Here is a 25480-nt window from a genome sequence, read left to right on the forward strand (position 1 = left end):
TCCTTTTCTGTAATTAAACTCTTTATTGATCAGCTGTATTTGTCAATTCATTTATTTAATGGATTTAATGTAAAATTGTCTATTTATGATTAACAGTAACTAGAGTAACATCATTTACAGTCAGTGAATATATACATATTTATGTGCATTTCTTATGACTTATTATCTAAATTTGATATATCAGTCCATACATTTTGGATGTTTTTTGCTGAAAGCTTGAAATAAACTAATAAACTAAATGAGGGAGTCACATAAGGAAAGATCAGAGTTCTTAAATCTTCAGTAAAGGAAAATGTTTAAACTTCAGAAAAGTTAAAGTCTCTCTGATGACATGACACAAAAAATAAAAACCACAAAGTGGGTAAAACGTGTAAACCAAATGAGCGACTGATGAATTCTATTGACATAATTTATGGTCTGTTGAGCAAGAAAATGAATGTCCATCATGTCAAATTCCACGACGGACAGAAACATATGAATGAAGATTTTTATTTAAGGCTAGTGAAGAGCTGCAGATGCATTCAGAAAATTCAGTTTGGTAGAAATTGTGATTAAACATGATATTCTATCAGAGACAGACTGCTGCACTGGCAAAGGTACGCTTGATTTATTTACCCTGATGTCTTCGTATTGTATTAATATCATTAGTGGTACTTTGGTTTGTGTTCTTATTTTAAGCTTAACTTTTGACAACATAAAACAAGAAAAAGCTAAAAGTCGGCTATTTAAAGATACTTAATCTATAGTAAAAGTGAAGCAGTTTACTTGAAGTTCAGTTTTTATGTAATAGTTGTATATTGTAAACTTAAAATGTTCCAATTCAGTTTAAAATAGACTAAACACACAATCAGTCTACAGCGTTATATTTAATTATACTTGACAGTAACTGCAAGTGTACTACTTTTTGCTGAGGCTTGATTTCTTTATTAGAAAAAAAATCTATAATCAACAATTTTTTTCATCGTGTTATATATGTATTGAAAAGAAACAGGTTTAGAAAATATTTAATTTGTGAAATAAAATGAAAAAAAAAAAAACGTATGTATCATCGCCTTAAATTGGATGAATTTGATTTTAGGAATTGCAGCAACAAACTAAGAATAATTAAGACATCACTAATGTTCCCGTTAAAATAGTCTGAACTGGTTCTGATGCTATTCTGATGATTTATTCTGGAAACTATGGTACCCGAGTTCAGGTTGGTCACCAGAATTTTTTTTTTTTAACTTATGGCAAACTTTTATCCAAAAAAAATTATAGAGAAAATGTTTTTTATTAAAGTTCCTGTTTTAACATTTTTTTTTTTAAAGAAAGCTTAAAAAAGAGAAAGGTAGACTTATTTTGGCCACAAATGAAAATATTGTTTGCACTTCTTTGTGGCTAGAATTTATTTTTGTAAGTCCTCAGAAAGGCATAATCTAAACTGAAATGGTGACGTTCTAAAGACAGAATCCAAACTTTATTTCACATTCAACTCTTAAATAGTTTAAGGAGAATGAGTTAACATTTTTTGTAAGTTAAGTTGCTGATTTATCAAATACGGTAAAACAGAACAGTCATGGATCGGCTCAGAAAGCCCACGCGTGATGTGCAGTTCAAATGTTTTATTTCCTGTATGTATGCATACTGCAATTAAGTAGCAAGAACTAAAGGCAAACTAGAAAGAACTACAAAATACAACACATGGACCAATACATTTACAAAACATTCAAAATGTTACAAAATGGCCTGTATTGGTCCTTCTATTATTGTTCTTCCATTTGGATCTTTATACAAATTGTCAAGTTATGATGTTTCCATCACTTTGCACAATTTTACAACTGCCAGGGAGAGATCTCCAGAGCCCACTTCAGCTGGAAAAACCACGAGAAGCCCCCCCCACCCACCACAAACTGAGATCAGTCTTACTCTAGAAAACGAGGAACCAAATGAAAAAATATCAGGCAGGTTTTTTTTTTTTGCTTTTTTTTTTTTTAATGGAAAACTACCGTTCACCTCTCAAAAAGAAAAAAAAAAAAGACTTGTGTTGGAGGGAAGGAACTGAGGACTTAGGTAGTTTGAAGTGTTCTGTACAGGCCAGGACACACTTTGACATGTGCAGCCAAATCCATCCGTCCACTTCCCTGCTCTCCCTTTTATCTTCAATATTTACATCAAAGCGTCAAAATAAGCCCAAATCTGTCCTCTCAACTCAAGCTGAACGGGAAAAAACTAAAAAAACAAAAATCTCTTTAGATCCGTGAGCAGCAGTCCTTCCATTCACATTTCAAACGACTGCGGGAGCCGGTTTTATCCAGTGCCAACGGTGAAGTGGGGGGGTGTCCGTGTGCTGGGGGTGGGGCGGGTCAAGGCCACGAATTTCTCTCCCAGGTGCTTTGAGCTGGTGGCTGCGCAGGCTAGCTGGCGCCGGTTCCCTCCATCACCTGCTGGGCCTGTTTCTGCCCCATGCAGCACTGAGCGACGGACTGGAACAGCCTGAGGGCAGACAGACAGGTTAGCGTGATTCATCCCGCAGACAGACAGGTTAGCATGATTCATCCTGCAGACAGACAGGTTAATGTGCTTCTTATCGCAGATGGACAGGTTAGCACATCTCTTCCTGGAGATGGAAAGCCTAAAGTGCTTTTTCCCGAAGACAGACAAGTTAGTCAATTCATCCTGCAGATGGAGAGGCCAACATGCTTTGTCCCACGGACAAACGGGTTAGCGCGTTTGGCACCGCAGACAAACGGGTTAGCGTGTTTTGGTACCACAGAAAAACGGGTTAGCGTGTTTTGGTACCACAGACAAACGGGTTAGCGTGTTTTGGTACCACAGACAAACGGGTTAGCGTGTTTTGGTACCACAGAAAAACGGGTTAGCGTGTTTTGGTACCACAGACAAACGGGTTAGCGTGCACGGCACCACAGACAAACGGGTTAGCGTGTTTTGGTACCACAGACAAACGGGTTAGTGTGTTTTGGTGCCACAAACAGGTTAGCGAGCTTCGTCCTGCTGCGCTCACGCAGAATCCCACAAACTGGATCTAAACCCAAAAAGTGAACTTACTTCTCGATCTCAGGGGCACAGTGCACAAAGTCGTGACTCCAGAACTTAAAGGCAGGGTTCTTGATGAGCTCGATGAAGGTGATGAGGAGCCCCCAAGGATGAGGCCTGTTCACGATCAGCCTCTCCAACAGAACCCTGAGAAGCAGAGAGCCTGCAGTTAACAGGATGGTCTGTGTTCACACATAAGGGCGTGATGTGACCCGCCCACCTGGTGATCTGCTCCTGGATGGCCTCAGTATTGGCCTCAGCGAACAGGTAGAGCATGGTGCAGCTGAAGTAGTGGGTGTGGCTGTTTGGGTAGCGCAGCTGATTGGCGATTGCGTTCAAAAACAAGTATCGCCCTGAAAAGACGAATCCAGAAACGTGAACAGAGAAGAAACAATTACGCTCCGAAAGTCGGCGAGTCCCAAACATACCCTCAGTGTCCAGGTCCACAGCCAGGTTCTGGAAGATGTCCATGTGTGCAGAGTGGGTGATGGTGCTCATGGAGGGGGTGCTGCCCTTGTTGTGAATGTGAGCGATGGCCTGTGTGCCCACATACAACACCAACGCGTTGATCAGCTGGATGTTGTAGCGGTTTCCCGGCTCGTTTGACACCTGCCAGACACGGTCCACAAAAACCTCAGCTGTTGTAGAAGTGCGTTTTGCAGCAGACGGTTCTGGTTCTGGTTCTACCTGCAGGTTGCTGCGCAGCTCGGACAGGAAGGTGACCGGAGAGCGCGTCTTCAGGTACGAGTCCAGATCCTTCTTGAACTGAGACGGCATCACGCCCGTGAAGTTGGTGAGGATTCGGGGAGCGATGTTGATCTCACTCAGCATGTCCACCTGTGGGGGGGTCGGGGGTCACGTGAGACAGGTTGAAGTCCCGCTCTGATCTTCTTTTAATCTACTCTCAAAGCCTTTTAATTATGATTCTGTCACAGCCAAAAATTCTAAAAACTTTTCTCAAAAACCAGTTTCTGCAGAGCAGCATCAGTTCATTAGTAATATGTCTGAGTTGTGGGTGGGACCACTAGAATGGAGCAACCCCACCCCCTTTTCCTCTCCATTCTACAGTATAGATTTTGTGGTCCACCAAGCATATTTTCTGTGCTTTTTTTTCTCACAACAATTTGAATGAAACATACTCAGAAATGGAACTCATCATCAGAAAAATGCCTCAACAACATGAAAAACACAAATATCTATATCGTCTAAGATCTGTCTGTTGGTTCTGAATGTCTGCAGAGCTGGGGCCGCCTTACCTTCAGGTTGGGGGTGAAGGGGTCAGGGAGCCTCATGTTGCGTGGGAAGGCACTGAGGATGAGGTTGCGGAGCTGGATGCAGTTGGGTGGGATGACGTCACAGAAGCCGTAATGGTAATCACACAGGAACTCTGGGAAGTCGTGCAGCAGGACCAGGAGGACTCGCAGTGTGCCCTGAACCACAGGAAAGATGTGAGGTCAGAGCTCAGACAGATGATCAAGAGTGTCAGCAAACTTATTTCAATGCCTGCAACACCCCAAACTTTATCTTATTGACTTTCTTAAGGTGTACCCCAAGGCTCAGTGTCGGAGCCCCCTTTTATTTTTATTTTTCATCTGCTACCATAAATCTCATATAATGCCATCCAATCAACTTGTTGCTTTGTCCTTCTCTTTGCAGATATATAAGGTGCAGCAAAAACTAAGCTGTACTGGAATTTTATCGTCTCCTTCATAGTAACGTCATTTTGGACAGAACTTTTACGCACCTTGTAGAGAATTTGCATAGGTTTGTTGAGCTCTACATTCCTCAGGAAAGGGGCAAGGTACTTGAAGAGATCGATGAGCAGCTGTGCATACATGGGCCAGCCCTGGAACACATCGGCGAGTTAAGAATAAATAAAAAACAATCATAGCAAGTCTGAATTTGAAACACGAGTTAAAAAACCCCAAACAGAAATGGGTCTGCTCCAACCTTCTGCTGCGGTGTGTGTGCGAGCATCCTGGCGATGAAGATGCGGTGGGAGATGAGCTCCAGCCAGGCGTACACGAAGCCAGGCGCTTTGGTGGGTCTCAGAATGTGAAACGTATTGCTGCAGATCACATCAGATTTCAGGTTTCTGGATGATAAACGGCTTTCATAGAGCCCAGTGAGATCAGAGTCTGTAATGTCTCACCAAAAGGCAGTGAGGGTCTGGAAGTTGATGGTCTCCAGGACGTGTTCTGGGGCGTTGAGCTCCAGCAGCAGCATGATGAAAATGCGATGGTATGGAAGCTGTTGGAACTCCGTCTGACGGACGTCGTGGTCCTGGATGAGGACGCCGACAACGATCCCCAGCACCTGTAACAACCGTTGTGACGCGTCAGAAGACGGCGAGTCGGTCACTAACGCGTCTGGACTCTCAGCGGCTCGTTTGTGCACCTTGTTGAGGAGGTTGATCTTGGTGACGGTGTTGGTGGCCTCTCCAGAGTGTTTGACCAGGAGAGCGATGAGCCGCACAAAGGCGTCCAGGTTGTGGTAACACTTGGCTCTGATGATGGCTGCGCTGGCCGCCGGGTTGTGCTGCTGCTCAGCCTGAGCGCGGTAGCTGATCTCCACACACATCTCTGTGCACAGCCGGAAGAATCTGGTGATCAGGTCATCCGTCTTCAAGATGCCTTGCTGATGCATCTGGAGGGAAAAACCCAGAGGAGCCATTAAAACCAGGACCACTGGAAATTAGGCTAATTGTTGGCTGAACTTGGAAACGGAGGATGAGCGGTAACCTGGCCCACGAAGGCGGAGAACGCTTTGGTGCTGTCCCTGCCTGCAGCAGCTGAGTGATACAGGTTGACCCATTCCCTCAGGAGGTACTCAGCCTTCTCCCGCAGCCCCGGAGGATCGTCATACTCAGACGCCTGCGAGATCCCAGAGTGCATCATGAAGTTGGGGCCGCCGTGGGCACGTTCCATCATGGCTTCATAGTTTGAGCGGACTACATCCATCAGTTGGGGAAGACTGGAGGTGAGAAGAGAAAGAAAAATCGCATTCTATCAATTCATGCACTTCCTCATGACAGAAGAGCCTTAATGTGAAAGTTTGCTTAAAAAAAAAAAAAAAAGAAAAAAAGAAAGCTGATCTGTAATTTTTTTATTTGTGAATTAACCTTCAGACGAAAAGCAATTTAAAGCCTTTGGATGTTCTGCATAACAAAGAGCAGCAAAAACCTAAATTGAGGTTAGAAATCATGAAAATACAGTGGATATTAGTTAGCAGGAGGGTCATTAGGTGCATCGCAAAAGCCTGATCTATGATATTTATATCTCTGGTCCCTCAGCTGAACAAAAAGACTCATCAAAGATGAAAACCATATTTTGAACATGTTCTTGTACCATCTTTCTCATGACGGAGAACATATATAAAAGAATTTACGATTAAAACTGCATTTTTGTGTATTTCTTCATTCCAATTGTGCTGAATCAAGAGCAGACAAAAATCCGTCCAAAGTCTCCCTTTACTGCTAAATCCTCCACTTGCAGACAAATAGATCCATTAAGGTCTTAATTTTTCTCGTCTGAGCTCAAAATCGTACGGCTGGATAACTCTCATATTGCTACGGTAACGTTAGCTTCGGCTTGTGAGGGGCTGTAAGCTAGCTATCAATGTAGGTTACTTCCACGCCCACAACCCAGAGATGAATTTCTAATGAGCTTCTGCTGCTCTGCAGAAAATGTCTTAAAAAATAACAGGCTTTTTTGATTTTCTCTAAAACCTGAATAATCATTATTAAAAGACCAATGGGAACGCTTTTACACTACAAAAAAAAAAAAATAGTTGGAGACTTTAAACTGTTAGTGACCAGTTTCCCTCCAGGAGGCCATCGATGATCCGCCATCGATGCTTCAGAACAGATTCAGACTTCTTTCCAAAGGAAAAAAAACTCTCATGTGTCTTGATTACACATGGTCCTGGCACTATGTACACGTGTAAATGTATGCATGTATATTAGGGTTTTTTTTTGCTTCAATATAATTTACCTTTTAATTGCTAAAAATTGCTTTTCTTCTCTTGATTATAATCTGATCTGCAGTATTTTTTCCTAAATCCCTGTGTGTTCATAACCTTTATGTTGATATTACATATTTTTTGCACTGCTATGGTGACAGTTTTTAATGTCACTGTCTATATGGACAGCATCAATAAAGGCATTTTTATCTATATGTTCTTTACCCCTCGGGAGCGTTGGCTCTAGAGTGAGCACAGGTCCTCATTAGAGTCTCGATGGTCTGGAACAGGTCCGCCTCGGTGACGTGGCTGACGCTGCGCTCGTCCACCAGCAGCAGCTTCACTAACTGCATGGCGAAAGCAACGGCCATGTAGTGCAATCCATTCTCCATCGACTAAAACGGAAAAAAAAAACGAAAACTGAGTTCAGATGAGGAGCAGGAAAGACTGAAGCATCAGGTTTCCTATTTTTCTAGCAGAAAATATTAACATTTAACAGGAAGAAACGTAAACCAAACAATCTAAGCGGTTACCTGCGCCAGATGCACGTCGTACTGCTGCATATTCACTAAATGGTTCCTGATCAGAAGCTCAACAGCCTCCACGTTGTATTTGTATTCATCACGACATTCAATCAGACACCTGAAACAGGACAAAATGTTATACATTTCTCTGGATGCTGTTTAGTTTGTACATTACAGTTACAAATGTCTTATTCACTAAAATGAATAAAGCAGGAAAACTGCAGGCCTAGTTTGCAAACAGAAAACAGTCGTTTTTTAGGAGGGAGCAGTGCAACAATCCATTGGGGACTTGACGTGCTTCCACTTTTGGTTTCTCTTTGCATGTTCTGGTTTAAAATTATGGTAATCTTTATATAGTTGGGCTACAAACATATTACGATTATTTGAATCAGCTGTAACATCTTCAGGGATTCCTCTGTAATGAGGATTTCTCGGTTCTGATAGAACCTTGACTGGTTTGGCGTTCGGTGCTCATGTGGAATTTCTAGTTGGGTGTAGATTCTATTTGCCTTTTTGTTCCACTTTCTCTTTATCTACTTGTGTCAGATACATGCAGGGAGTACCTTTGCATTAGAGTTCAGACAGGAGGATTTTGAGCTTAATCTGATCACAGGTTTGATGAAAGCACACAGGAGCACCTAAAATCACTCCTGGACCACCAAGCAGGTTCAACCCCTCACCTTGTGATCTGTTTATTGCACCACTGCGGTCCGTAAGCTCGTCCGTCCTGCAGGGCTTTCAGCACCAGCAAGTGACACTCTCTGTAGCGAATCAGCAAATCTGCATCAGCACCGCTTGTAGCGTCTAGGAGTCCTTCCACAGCCTGGAGGAGCAGAGGAAACAACCCGTCATAAACCTTCAGGAGGAGGATTTCCGAAGACAGTGGGACTTTTTTTTTTTTAGCTTTGAGACTTTGATGATGAAGCTTTTTTAACACGAGAGTCGAACCTTCTGCAGCAGCCCAAGAGCAGCGATGCCATCCCTGGAGTTCCTGGCCAAGGCCACAGACTCCAGCAGGCTGCGCAGAGCCTGAGTCAGAGGGTTTATGGTGAGGGCTGGAGGGATGGCGTGAAGAAGCTGCTCCATGTCTGCGATTAGCTTGTCATAGATCTGAGCCACGTCATCGGTGGCCCATGCCTGCTGCTGAAATACGAGAGAGGGATGGAGTCAAAACCAGCTTGTCAAAATAAAATACCACTGCATCGAGAATAAATATGCCTTTTTTTTTTTTTTTAGAAATAAAGAAAAGGAAAACTTCCAATGTTTGAGCTTCTGAAGGTTTACAATCGTTTCCCTGAAGGACAGAGGAAATGACCTCACCTTCATGGGTTGAGCCAGGAAGCCTGTGGGCTGTGAAAGGTCGTTGCTCGGCAAGAAACCCGGGATGTTTCTGGCAAACTCCTCATAAACGGCCAGCTGCTTGGGGTCGACTCCTCCCACCTGCAACACATCGAGTCTCGTAAAAATTGCTGATCTGATAGAAATTTTCCAACTTTGAGGAAATAAAACACTGCTCCTCTGAGACTATGGTTTGTTTTGATGATTCATAATTGGACGCCATAGTTTCACCTTCAGCCTGATCTGTTCCGGCATCCGCTCAGCCTGGTAGGTCAGGACAACCGGATCACAGTAGCGCCGTCCCTCCTGGCGAGCGTGCTTCCTGAGCTCAAACTCCTACAGAGATCAGATTAGAAGTTAGAAACAAAAGGAGAAAAAATGTGAATAAAGAAAGTAGAATGACTCAAATCGCTCACCGTGGCCAGTCTTTTGTCCATCTCTGGGCCAGCCTTCTCCACAGCCGTCTTCTGAATGAAGCAGCACGCCAGTTCACAGTTGTCTTGAGCAACTCTGGCTGCAGCTTCCTCCATCATCTCTCTCTGCTGGGGGGTTGGAGCCTAAAACAAACCATAAATCCAAACTCAAAAAAAAAAAAAAAAAAAAGCAGAAAAACTTATGCATTTCATTCAGGAACTCAGCGTACCCGAAGCGCAGCAGCAAAGCTGTTTTTCAGGTTGGTGGCGATGCTCATGAGCAGCGGCTCGCGGCAGGTGATCATGGCCATGCCTGCTGTAAGGTTCCTCATCATGTGGTGGGCGGCCACACGCATGCGGGACTCCTCTGAATCCAGGGCAAAGTCCTTCCTGATGATCTGCTCGCAGGTCGTCATGGCGATTTTGATGGAGCGATCCACCACAGGGTGCACCAGCTCCTGGACCGCTCGCTCCACAGACTGTCTCACGCATTGCTTCAGCTGCGGGTGCGCCTGCAGCAGAGGGATCTGAAAGCAGGAAGGGAAGCATAAGAAAAAACAGCAAACTTCTGAGATTTTCAGGACTGTGCGGTCCATCCAAACAGAACAGACTGAACATGAAAGATGGCTACAGAAACTACAGGTGGGGAAGAGCCAGAGTCCATATTACACATCTTGATAACAAAAATACTAGCTAGAAGCAGAAAGCCACCTAATCCACTGGTAACCACTGAGACCGGACCATGAGACAGTTGGTACTGAGTCACAAAGAAAAAAATAAAAATACTCCAAAATTTTTCACGTTTTATTTATAATCTGATTTTTTTAACAAAGTTTTATTTTGAGAAACTATTGGACTCCTCACCACATCCGACTCATTCTTGATACATGTCAACTCGTTCGGTCGTGTGTTAAAATTCCATCCGCTGTCATTTTTTTTAAAGCGGCTGACACTGCTAAACTAAAATCTCCTAACCAGCAAAGTTAACAAATAAGCCTTTGAGTTCAAATGAAAAAAAATCTGTATTTAACCGAAAACCAAAAATGGATTTAATGCAACAGTTGATCGTATGAGTCATCGTGATAATGCAGACTATTCAGCAATTGACTGTCTAATGTTGAAAGGATGCTGCTAAAAAGTTGCTCAAAAAGTGGATTCAAGTTTTATATTTAGTAAACACCAGTTTTAGTGACATTTTTTGTATTTATCCCTCAGACCTTAAAAGTCAGATGAGGCTGAAGTTGGTTTCTGATTTTTTAAGCATCTACTTTGACAGTTATGAGTTAAGGGAAAACTCATCTCTCATTTAAATGATTCCTACACAAAATCTAATGTACAAATAAAGCTCAAAGCAGATGCAGGAATTTTCAGGGTTCCAATAAATTTATTTAAGTTAAATTTTAGACTTCTCAAGACAGTGCATATAAAAAATTAAAACCAATTTCTGCCTATCAATTTATGCCTATTTAAATGTAAAAATTTTAAAGACCAACATAATTCACTAAGTCAGGTGCAGAAGGTTGAGAGGCACAAACAGCGAGAAGGCTGGCATTAGCTGCTTGGAGAGCATTAGCAGCTGACAGGATATCAGTTCCACCTACACCATGATGAATTTACATTTCCTCATGATCAAAACTGCAGCTTTTCCCATTGTTCTTTCCGGTCTGTGTCTCAATGCTATAGTGCACTTCTTTTTCTTCTTTCTTTAAGTATTGGGCAGCACATCGGTGCATAATGAATGGTTATGCTGCTCTTTATTTACATTATTTGATCAAAAAATTTATGAGTGAAACAATTTAATGCGACAAGAAATGTGAAATGGAGAAGTTTTAAATAGCCCAATTTTTAAGGCTTAGATATCAAAATTCAAGACTTTTCAAATGCATCATTTCTAAATTAATAAATTCTAAACTTTTAAGATTAAGACCCTGTGGGAACCCTGTATTTTATAGAGGATAAGGATAAATTTTACCCTCAAAAGTTGAGGGACACTGGGAGCTTAAAATAAATGAATTGAACGCTCACTTCAGCCAGTCTGTGAAAACAGTGTCTGACATTAAACTGGGGCGTGGCCTGAAAAAGGTTGGGGAACACTGACCCAGTCCATTCAGTCCATTTGATTAGCACTTCATTGTTCGGCAGAACAGCAACATCAGTAAGTTTTGTTGAAGCTCCAGTCAATTGTGGACTGGGAAAAGATTCTCAAAACAGATTCTTTCACCCATAATCAATCAGCCTTCCTACAACAATAACTGAAAACAAAACCTTTTTAAAACACGCTACTTGATTGTTCACGTTAAAACTTTTAAAACATTTTGCTTAGTGTGTGACCATCACAGATTAAGGAGAGGACCGCTTCACTTACGTTTACATTTACGTTAATGTGAGGAGCCAGGCCAGAAAGGGAGTAGACGTGGATGTCATGGTAGCTGAACTGTGGGGTGGGAGGCCCTGTTGTTGTGCACGTGGTGGTGGTTGCAGCTGGGGCGGAGGGAGGAGCTGTAAAGGAAACAGGAAACAGTCACCACCAACCATAACTGCTGAACCGTGACTGAGGACTTAACTGATGGAGAAAGCACAAGATGCATAGTTTGGGTGAACAACCTGAGGTTGAAACGGGCAGCATTTCCTCTGGAGGTTTGGACTCCTTCTTTGGCGCAGACAGCTGCTCTTCCAGCATCTTCAGCTTCTCTTTGTCTTTCAGCAGATTTCCAGGCTTCAGGTCATTGATGTCCAGAGACAAGTTCTTACAGAGAACTTCAATCTCAAACTTCAAATTCAGCTGAAGGTGAAACAACAAAAATAAAACCCATAAATGTGTGCAGCAGCTAGACTGAAATAAACACCAACAAGGAGCAACTGTTTACCTTGAGGTCATGTTCTTGATGGAGCTCAGCAAGGACATTCATGATGGCCATGGTCCACGGATTCTGAGGCCTGAAGACCTAAAGCAGAATAGACCCACATAAGAACAAAAAAAACTTAAAACAATTGTTTCATGAGAGGTTCTTCGTTTGGGAGTTCTAGATCACTCACCATGCTACGAAGACTTGACTCCAAAACTTTGGCCACAAAAGGAACCACATAGAGCAGCTCCTGCTGGCCTTTCACATAAGCTTCCAGTAACAGAGATTTGAGCTCCAGATCCTGAAAGAGCAAAAATAACATAAATTACTTTAATCTCCAATAGAAAACATCAACACCTTTTCTTTTTTTTAACAAAGTAAATATCAATGAGGTCTTACTGTATAAAGAATAGGCTTGTTTTTGGCCAGAGTGATCATGCCCAACCAGTGACCCAGGTTCTTCAGCAGGGAGCGATCAGAGAAATTAGCAGCTGCCTTGTCAGATGTCAGAAGCACCTGTCACAATCAATCAGGAAATGTCACACAGGCTCGACCAAAGACAGATGGATGACAACACAAGTGACTAAGACTTTTGACTGAAAAGCAATGCAGTGGTCCCTCACTTATCATGGGAGTTACGTTCTAAAAATCTGTGAACTGGTTAACTCTATTTTTTAAAATAATGATAGATGTTTAAAAGCTGTAAAACCCTCACTACAAACTTTATACTCTTTTCTTTGACGTACATCAAAGATTTTCACACTTTTCCCTCTTGTTTAAACCTTTATAGAAAAATAAGTCAAGTATTATCAAATGAAAGGAAAGATCTGCTCGGGTTTAAAGACTTGAGTAGATTTGGCAAACTGAACGTATTCTGTACAGGAGAAACGGCACATAGGAGATTGACAACAGTCTACAGTCAATCAAAACCCAGTGTGCTGACTGAACCAAGAAAAAAAACAAACAAAAAAAGGGAGGGATTGTCCCTGTTTTTTAGGACCTGATAGCAGGCCTATAGTCTCTATAAAACAACCAAAACTAATAAATGATTACATTGACATGAGCTAGTCATGGGTATTCATCATATTTATTCTAAGACTTTAAAAGAATATCATTTTTCATAATTTTTAATGGAGATATGAATCATATCTGATAAAAAAAGCAATAGTTCTGAAGATAATAAAGCTAAAACTTTCTCATATGACAATCATCTATTTTTCCAAGGTAACGGCACTATTTTTACCTAATTGTTAGAGCTACTTCACAGAAGTGCTCTGTTTAAGGGTTAAATGTAAAAGAGGGTCAACTAAGAAAAAAAAAGTCTGTTTATTTAACTTTTTCATTTTTTAAATAAGCTACAAAAGTACTGGATCGGGACATCCCAAAAAAACAAAAAACATGCAAAATTGCACTTAATAAAATCCGTAAAACAGTGAGACCGCCAAAGTTGAACCAGGAAAAGGTGAGACACTCTTGTAATTCAAAATATTAAAATGTAAACGATAAGGCATAATGTATAAATTCACCTTGATGTTCCTGTAAGTTTCATTGAGAACCATCTTCACAAACTCCGGGTTCTTCAGTGTGTCTAAAAAGTTGGAGTAGAGGCTGTGGAAGTTGGGCTCGATGCTGACTCGTTTCATCACCAGGTACTGAGACACCCAGGGCATGAACTCCTCCTTCACCGTCTCCTTCAGCTCCTCCACCTGACAAATGTACAGGCCGTCAGATCAGGGCTCTTCTGAAGCAGGAGAGCACGACTCGCCTGTCGTTACCTTTTGTGTCATGTTGGACTGAGAAAGGTTATTGAAGATGAAAGCAATCTTCTCCTGAACGTTCTCTGGGGGTTCTACAATCCTTTCGGTCTGGTCCGTGGCCACCAGCAGCGTGTCGATGTTGGTAGTGTTTATGGAAGGCTGCAGATCAAGACAGACAGTTACCCTCATACTTCTATCTCAGTGCGATTAAACGTGTTCATAGAGACATACAGGCATGTCCTTCTTGAAGCTGCTGGTTGTTGGTCTTGTGATGGTGGTGGTTTTAGCTACTGTGGTGGTAGTTGTCGTCGTGGTAACCAGAGTGCTAGCCTGGCCCGGCTGTGGTGCTTTGAGGCCGGCAGACTGCTGCGACTGGGCTTGAACTTGTGCGAGAGCCATGCTGCCGGGAGTGGTGATGGAGCCCTGCATCTTCACCGGGGGGTCCCGTGACTGCTGGCCATACTCGATATACTGCACGCACAGGATATTTAAAGAGGCAGAGCCAGAGTTTAAATCAATCTGAAAAGGTAGGAGAAACATTCTGCTCCAAAACGAAAGGATTGAAGAAACCCGGTTACCTCTTGTAGATGATGTGGAAACTGCAAGAAGTGAGCAATTGAGGCCAAATGTTGACAATACTGAGGGTAATCCTTAAGTCTAAAATCAAAAACAGGTCAGACCAGATCTACACTTGCAACACATTTTTTGCCAGGGAAGGAAATCACAGAACCACCCTTCAGTACCTGTTTTTGAACCGGTCCAAAGCTGCAATTCCAAAGTAATACATTTTGGATCCGTACGGTTTCCGTAAGGCTTCAAGGACGTATCGCAGAGCCAGACCCAGAGCCATGTATGTGACCAGACCCTTCTCAATGATGCCCCCAAACAGACAGGCAGTGATGTGCAGCTCCTTGTCGGGGTACTGAGGGAAGAACCGGTACTCCTCAAACAAGTTCCGAAGCATGCAGTTGAACACCTCCCGCTCCCGCTTGATGGTGGAGTCCTTGAACCTCTGAAGCATCTCCAACACCTGCAGGGGAAGAGGCAGAATTTCACATGGAGAAAACTGTTCACTTTTACTAAAAGCCTTTCAGGGAAATCAATTAGGCTTACTTCATCAACAGACATGGTGGGGTGAGGCGGGTGGTTGTAGATTCGTTGGAAATAACTGTTTGCTTCGTCGTCTATCTCCTTACTAAAGTGCTGGTTTGCTTCGGGCCACACCTGAGAAAGGTCAGCTGGGAAATTGGGGAATGAAAACACTTTTAAGAAAAAGTTTTTGTTAAAAGCTGATTAAGAATATAAATGTACATGACTGATCTGGTATCAAAAAGGTGTCTTGGGAATGAAAAATGTTTTGTCAGACTTCTTTTTGATACATCAGTTGCATACAGTTTGTGCATCAGCGTAAGCAGGCAAGGAATGGAAGACTGATCTGTATTTCCTCTATGTTTCGAATGAAATTCCAACTTTCAAAACTTTTAATTTTGTTCATTTGAATGGATTAGACGTAAATTTGAGGAAAGAATCATCTTTCTTACTCCAGAGGAAATACAGTGCAGAGCAACGCAGGGCGGGGCTCTCAGTCACACCACTACCAACACCACTTACAGGCCTTCATCTTACTCTGCTGAAAGGTCGGCGGGTTCAGCCCTGGTGTGCCTATCTTCCTGTTGCTGAAAGGGTCAGTGCTTACTGTCGACATTCCGAGGCTGGAGCCAATGCCGGAGCCGATGCCGGAGCCCAGAGGACCTGAGAGGAACAAAAGCGATCATCTCAATCCCAACCTGCTGAATTCACCAGTTAACCCTCTGAACCTAGACTGACTGATGATTTTAGTATGAAAGAGAGTAAAGGAAAAGCACTGTACCGGAGTCCATTCCAGGAAGCTGCGAGGTCAGACTGCCAATACCCCCAAATGGTGTACTGGGGTTGGGGTTGGTGAGAGGGGGAAAGGCTTTAGCAGGGGACTGGGGATTACTGAAAGCTGAACCCAGAGAGCCTGGAAAGCCCTGTATGCTCGGAGTGTGGGAGGTGGCTGTGCCACCCAGGTTCAAGGAGCCCATTCCAGTCAGAGGGTCCACCTACAGATTACCACCAAGAAGCATTAGGCAGGAACGGCAGAACAAGAAACTCAGAATTAAACCATGAAAATGCTTCTTCTCTCATTGTGTGGCTTTCAGATGACGATACCTGCACCGGTGAGATTGCATCGAGGCTGCTGGTGCTCGGGGCGCGTCCCTTTGGCATTACCCCCGGTGGTGGCTGTCGAGCTTTATTCATTACGTTGCTGCAGTTGGCAACCATAGTAAGGATAGTTTCTGACAACTCCTGGGTCACATTCCTGTAAAAAAAAAAAGGATGGAATGAGGCTCTTTGTCTTAAAGAGGGTTTGGCGTTCTTTCTGAGTCGATGAGCAGTTTTCTGATATTTGTCTCCTCACCCAGCGCAGGTCTGTAAGCAGGCAAGCATGGTGGCCAAAGTCTCAGGGGGGAGCTGGGCACTTTTGGGCTGATCTTTGTCGGGAGCCAGACCCCCCATGATGGATGGACAGCGCCTCTTCAGGAATGTCACACACGCCTGGATGAAAGGTTCCTGACACGCAGAACATACACGACCGGAGTCACGCTCAGGTCCGAACGGCCACAACACAAACACAACAAACAAGACTGGTAAGATCTGAACCCAGCTGCCTTCTGAGGCTTACCCCATGCTCTCTGATTTTGTCAGTCAGCCACTTATCAAGTTTGAGGTATTCACGGCGAGAGGCAAGTGCAGCGAGGTCAATAACAAAGGCAAATGGAGTACCATTCAGCAGCATGGATAAAGACTGGCAAAAATTAAACAAGAGGTTAAATGGATTTAGTGGCTTGTGTGGTTTTATATCATATTTTGTCAGTTTTACTACAACCAGCAGCTGAGTAAATTTAAAAAAAATGGTATTACATCGAGTCTAACCTTTAGGTCCTGGGCCACGTCTAGGATGCGGGAGAGCTTGGCCTGGTCGTACTGCTCCCCCCTCATGTACCAATCAGCCATAGAGTGCATGATGAGCTGACGAATGGAGGGAGACTGTCCCTGTGGGGAGAACCAAACTAATTACTGTGCATCTAATATAAAAACGAGAATAACTGTCTTCCATAGTTGAAGGAAAAGGGTCTCCCACCTGTCCATGCCAGGCATAATGCAGGATAATAGCGGAGTTGGGGTGATTGCCCAGAAAGATGGGCATCAGGGTGGAGATGAGCTCATGACGTAGCGTGTGCCAGGAGGTGGAGATCTGCAGTAGTGCCAGCACCAGCATGTCTGGGCAGTGCTTGATGGGAAAGTTGAAGAGCTGCTTCACCTGCTCGTACTGTCCGACCTCCGAGAGGCGGAGAAGGCTCTCTACCAGGTCCAGACTTTTCCTGAAATGCATCAGAGTGGTTTCATTCTGCTGTTCCACAACTCCAGTAGATTTAAAGTGGAGACGCGTCTGGATACCATGTTGCAATCTCCCTGTTGTCGTCCTCAGGCGGGGCTTTCAGGATGTCGATGGCGACAGTGTGACAGGGGTAATCCGCAAAGCAGAACACGTCTGGGTTCATCAGGGAGTGCTGAATAAAGGACAACTGGGGAAGAAAATGTGATAAACAAGTTAGACCAAACAATGCATTTCTGCCAGACAGAAATCCTACTGTAACCACATTTCCCTCTCAGTCACCTGTCCTTCTGCGTGTTTCCACGGGCGATAGATGAGATCAACAGGGAAGACCTCCAACCCCAGCCCCCTCTGGATACCATACACCACTATCTGGAGGCCTTTACTGTCACGAATTGTAAAGCCTGGGTGGTCCAGTTCATATGTCACTTGTTTGAAGTTCAGGGTGGGATCCTAAAAAAAAAAAAACATAACAGCAACGTCAAATAAAACCCAATAAGCATCAAAACACTTTTCAAAACTAACCTGGGAGAGCTCTTTGTTGTATTTATACACATTAAAAACACGTTCAATTTAGGAAATAAGGATCAGAAACGTGTGCTTTCTGAACTAGAACATACAGAAAAGTAACTTAAAAAAATGTATTTATGCAGATTCTGAGTATTTTAAAAGCAACAAGAAACCAACTGCCTGACATTTAGCAAAACAAGTCCAATCTTGGATGTCATTTTTTCATGCCTCAAATGGGTAAACAAGTTCTTCATCATAGTGAGATTGGGTTCAACAAGTTTTGGGATACTTCTCAGTTTTTTCTTCATTTCCTGCTCTACAACACATTATTACCCTCTTCAGATCTGCAGAAATGCCTTAAATCAGGGATAATGGAACAAAAAAAATAGAGTAATGTAAGCAGGAAAGGAGTCTTTGAGTCGGGTAAAAGGTCAGAATTGTCTGCCAATAAAAACAACAGTTTTTCTGACAGCTAAGCTAAGAAAGCATCAGAATAAAGAGCAGCTTAAACCTCAAAACCAAATGTATAAATACATATTTATTTTAAAAAGCAGTTTAGGAAACTGTGTGCTTAATAAAAGCACACTCAGAAGATCATCTCACTACATGCCCACAGCAGCCATGTTTGCTTACAACAGAACTCCACTACTACGACTTCTACAGCTGTTTCCGGTGTATTTGTGCGTCAAAATGATTTATTCCGATCAAACCTGTGGTTTATGCAAATGTTTGTTATAATCAGATAAGGTTTTCTAGGACACCTGTACACAGTTCAATTCTAATCCAATATTTGATCAGATTAAAGAGATTTTGCACATATACACACAACTAATGATGCATCAATTTAAGGATCAGAGAAGAAAGGTCCTTTTCAGATTTTTTATTCTTTACAATTTTTAATAATTTACAACTCTTAAGATTAAAACAAATAAAGATCTCATTGGGTTTTTTTCTGTTTTCTAAAATGCTGACACATATTAAAACAACCAAAGAGACTGATCAAGTTGCTTGTGAAAGTGGAAAAAAAGCAAAGTTAAAGTTGATTTAAAGAAACAGTTTACTAACCACTTCTTTAACGATATCAATGAGAACTTCCACGTTCCACGTATGCGGCTGCGAGCTGTCAGTCTTATCCTTCCCATCACTCCATATGCCACTTCCTGGAGCAGAAATCGACTGTGGAAGAAAAGCAGCAGAAAATGTAGACGTTGATGCAACCAAATAAATCACAGAAATAACTAAACTATTACAGCAACAAAGATTTGTTTAAAAGAAAAAAGTTAATCAGTGTAACCAACAACATTCAGTCCTCCAGTTCACATGCTTGTATAACCAAAGGCATCAGGTTAAGCTCCACAACTTTAAGATTAGCTTCACTTTTGTGTTAAATAATCGATAAAGAATGTTTGAGCGCTGGTCGCTCTTTGCAGCTGCCTCACCTGCAGCGGGATGCCATCGGTAAGGCCAGAGTGAGTTCGAGCCATCATCCCCAAGACTCTGGCTACCTGGCTGGCAGTCACCTCTCTCACCCCATACTGGAGGATTATGTTCCTGCATTCATCCAGACTGGAAAACAAACAGAGGAAAGACACCGATCAAAGCTGATTATCATGGCAGAGCTTCTCCTGAGAGAATCCAAACAGGTTTTAAAGTCAAATTAAATGACTAATAGAGGAATGTTTTCAAGTTTCTGCAGCCTCTATTACAGACCATCATTCAAAATAGTTCTAAATCTGAAAGCACAGCAGAATGCTGCTGACAAACTGGTATTACAACAAAGAGAACTGTTTTCAGTTAAAAACTTCAACTTCATTTGTGTAAAATAACGTACCTAGCGCAGAAGCCGTAGCCCACTTCCTGAATGAAGTCAGCAAGAGAACTCTCCATGGTCTTGGCCAACTCCCCCGAGTCTGGAAAGATCCTGTCCGTAGGAATGTCCCGTTTTTCAGGGTACAGAAGTGGTGCGAGCACCACGGGGCAGCGCTCCTGGGGGAAATCTGAAAAACAGCGTTGTTTCTGCTTGATTCAGCAAAGCAACAGATGCCGGAGTTTCTACAAGTCCCTCTGAACCTTCATACCTCGGCAAAGTGTCTTGAGGAAGGCGTCAATCTGCTCCTGCCCTACCCCACTGGCTCCCTTCTGACCAAACAGGAGATGGGAGAGCAGCAGGTGCAACACCTCTATTGGAATATCCTGGAAGCCACCTTCTTGGTTTCCACCAAGATCTGCGTCGACGTATGAGCGCAGGAGGTCCGGGAGTTTCTGCTTGATGAACTGTGCAGCTGAAACAAACAATTCAAAAATACTCATTTACTGCATTAATAACATCTAAGCCAAATGTCACCATTTTGTCCACCAACATAAAGCTATCCAGATTAAAATCCAAACATTTATCAGTTTAATGTTAAGATAAAGAGAAAGCATTGAAGAGAAAAAAATTCAAGGCAAAATTCCTCTCTTCTCATTGTAACTTTCACTACATTTCAATTGCACAGATGAATGGCATGCCTGAAGAATAAAAAGTTCAATGAAAAACACTTACAGAAACCTCGAAGGTCTGTGTTGCTGGAACTAAGCAAAGCAAGGCCAAATATCACCTGAAATTAATTAAAGGTTAGTTTCTACAGAAAAAAAGCCCTGAAACCTTAAATTTAAAATAATGTTGTCATCCCTACAAATTTAGATTTGTAAAATGCAGCTGAGGGTCGAACACACTCACCTCCTGGACCTTGCTGAGCTTCAGAACTTTACTGAGTTGAGCGAAGAGGTGGACTGACGGTTTTAAACTCTGGAAGACAGATCCACACATGTCAACATAGTAGCTTTTAAAGGTTTGCATTAAGTCAATACGTTTTAGGTGCCAAAATTTAGGTTGGCTTCCTTACAAAATGTGCGCAGTAATTCCAGACAAAATGACTAAAAAGCTTCTTTATTTGTTCATTCTTTTCACCAAACCACACACAACGAGATGCTTTTTATTGAATCTGTGATAGCAGTATTTTATTTTATTCTGTACTGTGTCACAAAAGAATTTGCAGCCATCCTTATCACTAATCTAAAATGGCAAAGTTTAGGAAAAACGTGTGCATGCGTGTGCTCCAGCTCGCACTTGGGTGTTTGAGCCAAAAAGGTATTCTTACCTTTTGGTAATGCAGAGGATTGTCAACGGCGTAACACAAGGTAGAGATAAAGTTGGGCTTTGATATCAGCGACACACACTCCTGGATCAGAAACTGTGTCTGAACAATCAGAGGACAGAGTTAGGCAAACAGCAGAAAACAGATGAAGCAGCACAATAAAAAAATAAATACACGCCACAATTAAAAAATAAAAACAGTGTAAATAGTCATGGGAAGCCAGGAAATGCTCTAAAAAGGTGAAACTTCACCTGGTGAAAGTCCTTTCCACTGCTTTTACCATCGCCACTGAAATCCACATGGGAGAAGAGACAGCGTAGTAGATGCCTGTCTGCCTCAGGTCCGTGACGATTTACAATCTACAACCAAACAAGAGTTTTACAACACCTGTGCCATGACTGAGCAACACAAGGTGAAAACAATGAAAATTCTTTTTGCTTCTGATTTTGTTCCACAAACAAAAAAGCAAACTTAAGGACAGAAACTAAGCTGACCAACTCTTTAGGTCATTCAACGGAAAAACAAATATTAACAAATGCACAACACACAACACATCTTTTTTTGTTATTTACCTAATAAGATAATCAACCATTAATGCAGGAAGCTTTTTTCCATGGAAAATGTTATATTTGTGTTTGTTCCAGATCACCCAAGATTTTAAATATTTTGATCTTATCCGTTTATTTAACAATTTTACATGTTTGAAAAAAGGATTTCAAATTAATTTAAACTTTTACAAAGTTAAATGTTTTTACCACAAACAATCTGCTTCTTTCTTATATATCCCCCCAATGCATTGTACTACAATTAAAAACACAATTCTTATATCAATGTTTGGAAACATGTTAAGTCTGAGCATATGTTTTTAAAAATAATCTCCTATTAGACAAGAATAAGACCAGAAGGAGTAGTTTAAAAAGAGAGAAACAGGATCAATATTCATCAACTATAAAAAAAATCAGTAAATCTGTTCTTTTAAAGAAATACTTTTTCCCCCAAGGCAATAAACTCTCTGTGTGAGTGTGTGTTTTTTTTTTCATAAAACTACTTCAATCAAAAATTTTTTTTAATCAAAAATTGTTTTGGAAAGAAAATATAAGAAATAAATGAATAAACTTGTGAACTTCAAACAGTGATGGTGTTTCTACAGCACGTGTCAAAGTCAAGGCCCGGGGGCTGGATGCATCCTGCCGTGTAATGCTATCCGCCCTCCAGATCATTTTATTTTATTGTTATTAATGGCCCGATGTTATCTTGCTCTTATTCCTAACTTGTAAAAATTGGACAAAATATATTTTATTGAGAGTAAAATACTGAAAGTTATCTAAAGTTTAAGATGATTTATTCTGGAATAAAACTCCTGCCTGTTTTTATTCATTTTTATGTTAAACAGTTACATTTTTTAAAGTTTTAAAAATGTTATTTTAGCGTGTTCGATAAATGTTTATCCTGTTCAGCCAGGACCTAAGATCTGTTTTGGATTTTGGCCCCCTGTGCGATTGAGTTGGACACCCTTGTTCTACAGAAATCCAAGATCTGAGGAATCTTTTGGAAAAAGAAAAAACAAGTACAGCCAGGCTAATCCAATTTGCTTGACTTAAAAGAATAAATCTTCGCAACATGTTAAGCAGCTTCCACAGATTTCACAATGCTGTGTTCAAAGACATGTTTGGCTTGTGATTTTTTTTTTTATTATTGTTCCTATTTTGCACAAATCAATGAGAATGTTTGGTTATTCAAGAACGTAGAAAAACATTGATGATCTTTTAGCTTAAGTTTTTACCTACATAGCATAAAGTATAGATTTATAGAAGAATATTAAATTTAATTTAGCCCTTTAATATTGGATTTGTCACTGGTGACACCTGACGCAGAGAAAGCAGATTTTCATATTGGCTTGGGACAGCTTTGAAAAGCACAACTACTTTTCTCCACTTCAGAATCTGCTGGGATTATGTTAATTGCGCAAACGGTTGTCAGGATTCCAACCCTGTGGTGCCAAAGTGTTAAGAAATGTTAAAAAGTAAACATAAGTTGTCAGGCCATAATTTTAACCCTGTGTAGGTTGTGTTCAGAGTGCTTTTTAATAAATGAGACAATTTCGACAGAAAGTGAAATCTGGAGAAAAATACGGCTAATTAGTTAATTAAATTCTAAAATCAAGCAACAGAAGACATGATAAATGCATTTGTTTTGATACTCACATGCTGTATTTCTTGCTGGCTGGCTCGATAGTTTTTCTTTGTTAAATTGTCCACCAGATAGCTGATTTGAGACAAAGCCAGCGAGAGCGAGTCAAGATTCATTGCTGGTTGGGGCGGAAGCAGGCGGCCGAGCACGGCGCAAAATCACCATTATTCCCCTTTAGTCACTTCAGTGATAAGTTACTTCTGCTCCCCCCCCCCAAAAGGTGTGACAAATGTTGACGTCCAACTATGTATTCTGATCTGTAGTTCCCAAGTCTATTAGGTAGAGTTCTTCAATTTAAAATCCGGTACTGCATCTGAAAAAAGAAAAGAAAAAAAAAACATTAAGACATACATACATATGCTTTATCTGAGAAGTTGTTCTTTAATGAGACTGAAGAGAGTTTCAGAGGGCTAAGCAAAGCTCAATTCTGTTTCATGCCATCTACTCACAACCCAAAATACTGAACGCATCAAAACAGGCAGGCCTCGCAGCCTGCTTACCTTAAAATTCATAGTAAAATAAATTACAAACCTGAAAGTATCCAGACATAAAACTGCCCATTTGTTAATATCTAAAATAAAGACTCAAGTTATGCTTCATAGAAAAAACGACAACATCTAGTACAAACATTTGTTGGTATATTTTTTAGGGATGCATGCCACCACAGATCAAGGCCTCAACAGTACAGCTTTACGTGGTGCAACTAAAAGAGTCTATGCAACTTTATAAAGCTCGTTAATTAAAGAAATAAAACAAAAAAGCAAACTAACCACTACATTGAAATAGAAATAGAGACACTAAGGCATAAAATAAGCTACTGTTTATTTCAATGAAACAAAGGAACAAGCTAACATAAGCTAGCAAAGCTTAGCTGCTAACCTGTCGCTCGTATTTAGTCGATGTTCGAAGGGATCATGACGATACCACGACTTTTATCGGTATAGTTTTATGTTTATCCAAGTTCACACATTTAAACTATACTTAATATATCAATGTGTTGACAAACTTGTATGTGATATTAGTCTAAGCTAGCCAACACCACCACGAAGCTGATAAACAACGCTAACAAATGGGGGCTTGTAAACATTTTTCCGAGGCGTTCGTGTCTTTTAGAAGACTATCTGACCTTTTATCGGTACTAAAATACGAATTGGCGAGGAAACGCTGCCATGGCTGATTTTAAAAATTGAAATATTTTACATTCCAATAAGGCTACATGCTTATAAATTAGCATAAAAGAGCTGCCAATGTTAGCAACATGAGCCCGTTTCAAGCGAGGTGAAAGCTGCATTAAACCTTCAGAATTTCCTGTTCTATCCTTTTCATGTCAGCTAATAATAAATAACATACATTTTGACAGTCACTTTAGTGTTACTCAATGAGTAGATGTAGTTAACAATGGCCTTTACACGATTGTGCAAGCTGACGGCAGCTTTAACCTTAAGGTTAGCTTTGGGCTACGACTAGTTTGCGGACATGCTAATTTAGTTGGAAACGCCGTTTATCCAATAACACGAACTACCTTCTAACAAAAACTTACTTCACTATCGCTGTTTTTGTATCATTAGATTAGACGATAACTACAAGTTTTTCGAAACACACTATTACTTAACAAAATTGCTAGTCTGGTGGCTTCTTGAGAGTGATACGACAGCTGTTTTCCAGCAAATAGACGTTCCATTTGCTGCTAGCTAACGAGCATGCTCCGTCTCAAAACCGCTGATTCGGTGATAAACGTGCCACCACTTTTTTGGTCGATATATTTCAAGCCTCACCGTGCTCTCAAGAAAGTAAATTAAATCCTCATCCCTGATAATCTCCCAGAACAAATTTGACGAAATGGAAGCAGCTCCTCCGCCTCACTTTTATTTCAAAATAAAATGGCGACTGTCACCGCCGCCGCGCGCTCACACTATCAGACAAGCGCGTGCGCTTTACTAGCGCGACTTACAGGTATCCGCTTGTGAACACCTGGGTCCCGAGGACCGTTAACTCTTTTATTTTTTTCAAATGTAATTCTAAAAAAGCTATAGAAGTGAAATAATGCTATATTTTTGGGGGAGTGACTTTTGCTCCAAGCTAAAAGGAACATAAATATTAGAAAAATGTTATAGATTTTTGCTTGTAAATAATAATAATATAAATAATGGCTGTTATAACAATGGTTCTGGACAACACGTTTTCCATATTGATTTATCTTTGAAAATATAATGAATTATAAGAAAAAAATATTTTGTTAGACAAAGAGCAGAGCTGAAAATTATGGCTGAATATGAAATAGGCTATTTGTCAAATTATTTTGGTCTCAAAGCTTATTCTGCCAATGACTTACTTTGGTGTACTATAAA

General features: G+C 41.3%; 1 protein-coding gene across 7 annotated transcripts; it reads right to left on the bottom strand.

Annotated features, from left to right (window-relative positions):
* Window positions 1–1584: 1584 nt before the first annotated feature.
* Window positions 1585–25061, bottom strand: cnot1 (CCR4-NOT transcription complex, subunit 1). 7 transcript variants are annotated; one of them, XM_024281569.2, is made up of 49 exons: window positions 24908–25061; window positions 23147–23445; window positions 21194–21301; window positions 20946–21044; window positions 20525–20593; window positions 20348–20402; window positions 19884–20087; window positions 19637–19802; window positions 19245–19371; window positions 18871–18981; window positions 17578–17748; window positions 17358–17485; window positions 17041–17281; window positions 16821–16952; window positions 16582–16704; window positions 16318–16469; window positions 16068–16218; window positions 15745–15958; window positions 15501–15626; window positions 14988–15112; window positions 14618–14904; window positions 14453–14531; window positions 14106–14345; window positions 13893–14033; window positions 13644–13823; window positions 12517–12633; window positions 12308–12418; window positions 12139–12216; window positions 11876–12053; window positions 11637–11770; window positions 9502–9798; window positions 9275–9415; window positions 9090–9194; window positions 8841–8960; window positions 8469–8660; window positions 8201–8343; window positions 7530–7638; window positions 7222–7391; window positions 5778–6009; window positions 5434–5682; window positions 5189–5352; window positions 4987–5104; window positions 4781–4882; window positions 4293–4466; window positions 3724–3873; window positions 3465–3645; window positions 3257–3389; window positions 3049–3183; window positions 1585–2475 (listed from the first exon to the last, which is right to left on the bottom strand). In XM_024281569.2, the coding sequence occupies exons 2-49, from the start codon at window positions 23246–23248 to the stop codon at window positions 2397–2399; spliced, it is 7143 nt and encodes a 2380-aa protein (XP_024137337.1). In that variant the 5' UTR covers window positions 23249–23445; window positions 24908–25061; the 3' UTR covers window positions 1585–2396. The 7 variants fall into 7 exon arrangements, with proteins under 7 accessions (XP_024137337.1, XP_024137336.1, XP_024137335.1 ...); XM_024281568.2 differs by having other exon boundaries at window positions 8469–8663; XM_024281567.2 differs by having other exon boundaries at window positions 14106–14354.
* Between the last annotated feature and the right edge of the window lie 419 nt (window positions 25062–25480).

Source organism: Oryzias melastigma, linkage group LG6 (genome assembly GCF_002922805.2).
Source record: "Oryzias melastigma strain HK-1 linkage group LG6, ASM292280v2, whole genome shotgun sequence".
Taxonomy (NCBI): domain Eukaryota; kingdom Metazoa; phylum Chordata; class Actinopteri; order Beloniformes; family Adrianichthyidae; genus Oryzias; species Oryzias melastigma.

Excerpts from the sequence above, each read along its gene's own strand:
- cnot1 (XM_024281566.2), bottom strand. The coding sequence starts at position 23,248 with ATGAATCTTGACTCGCTCTCGCTGGCTTTGTCTCAAATCAGCTATCTG. Across the intron at positions 14,905-14,987 it reads CCACCATGTCTGTTGATGAA|GTGTTGGAGATGCTTCAGAG; the intron begins GTAAGCCTAATT and ends CTTCCCCTGCAG. Across the intron at positions 14,355-14,452 it reads TTCCACATCATCTACAAGAG|TGCGTGCAGTATATCGAGTA; the intron begins GTAACCGGGTTT and ends TTAAATATCCTG.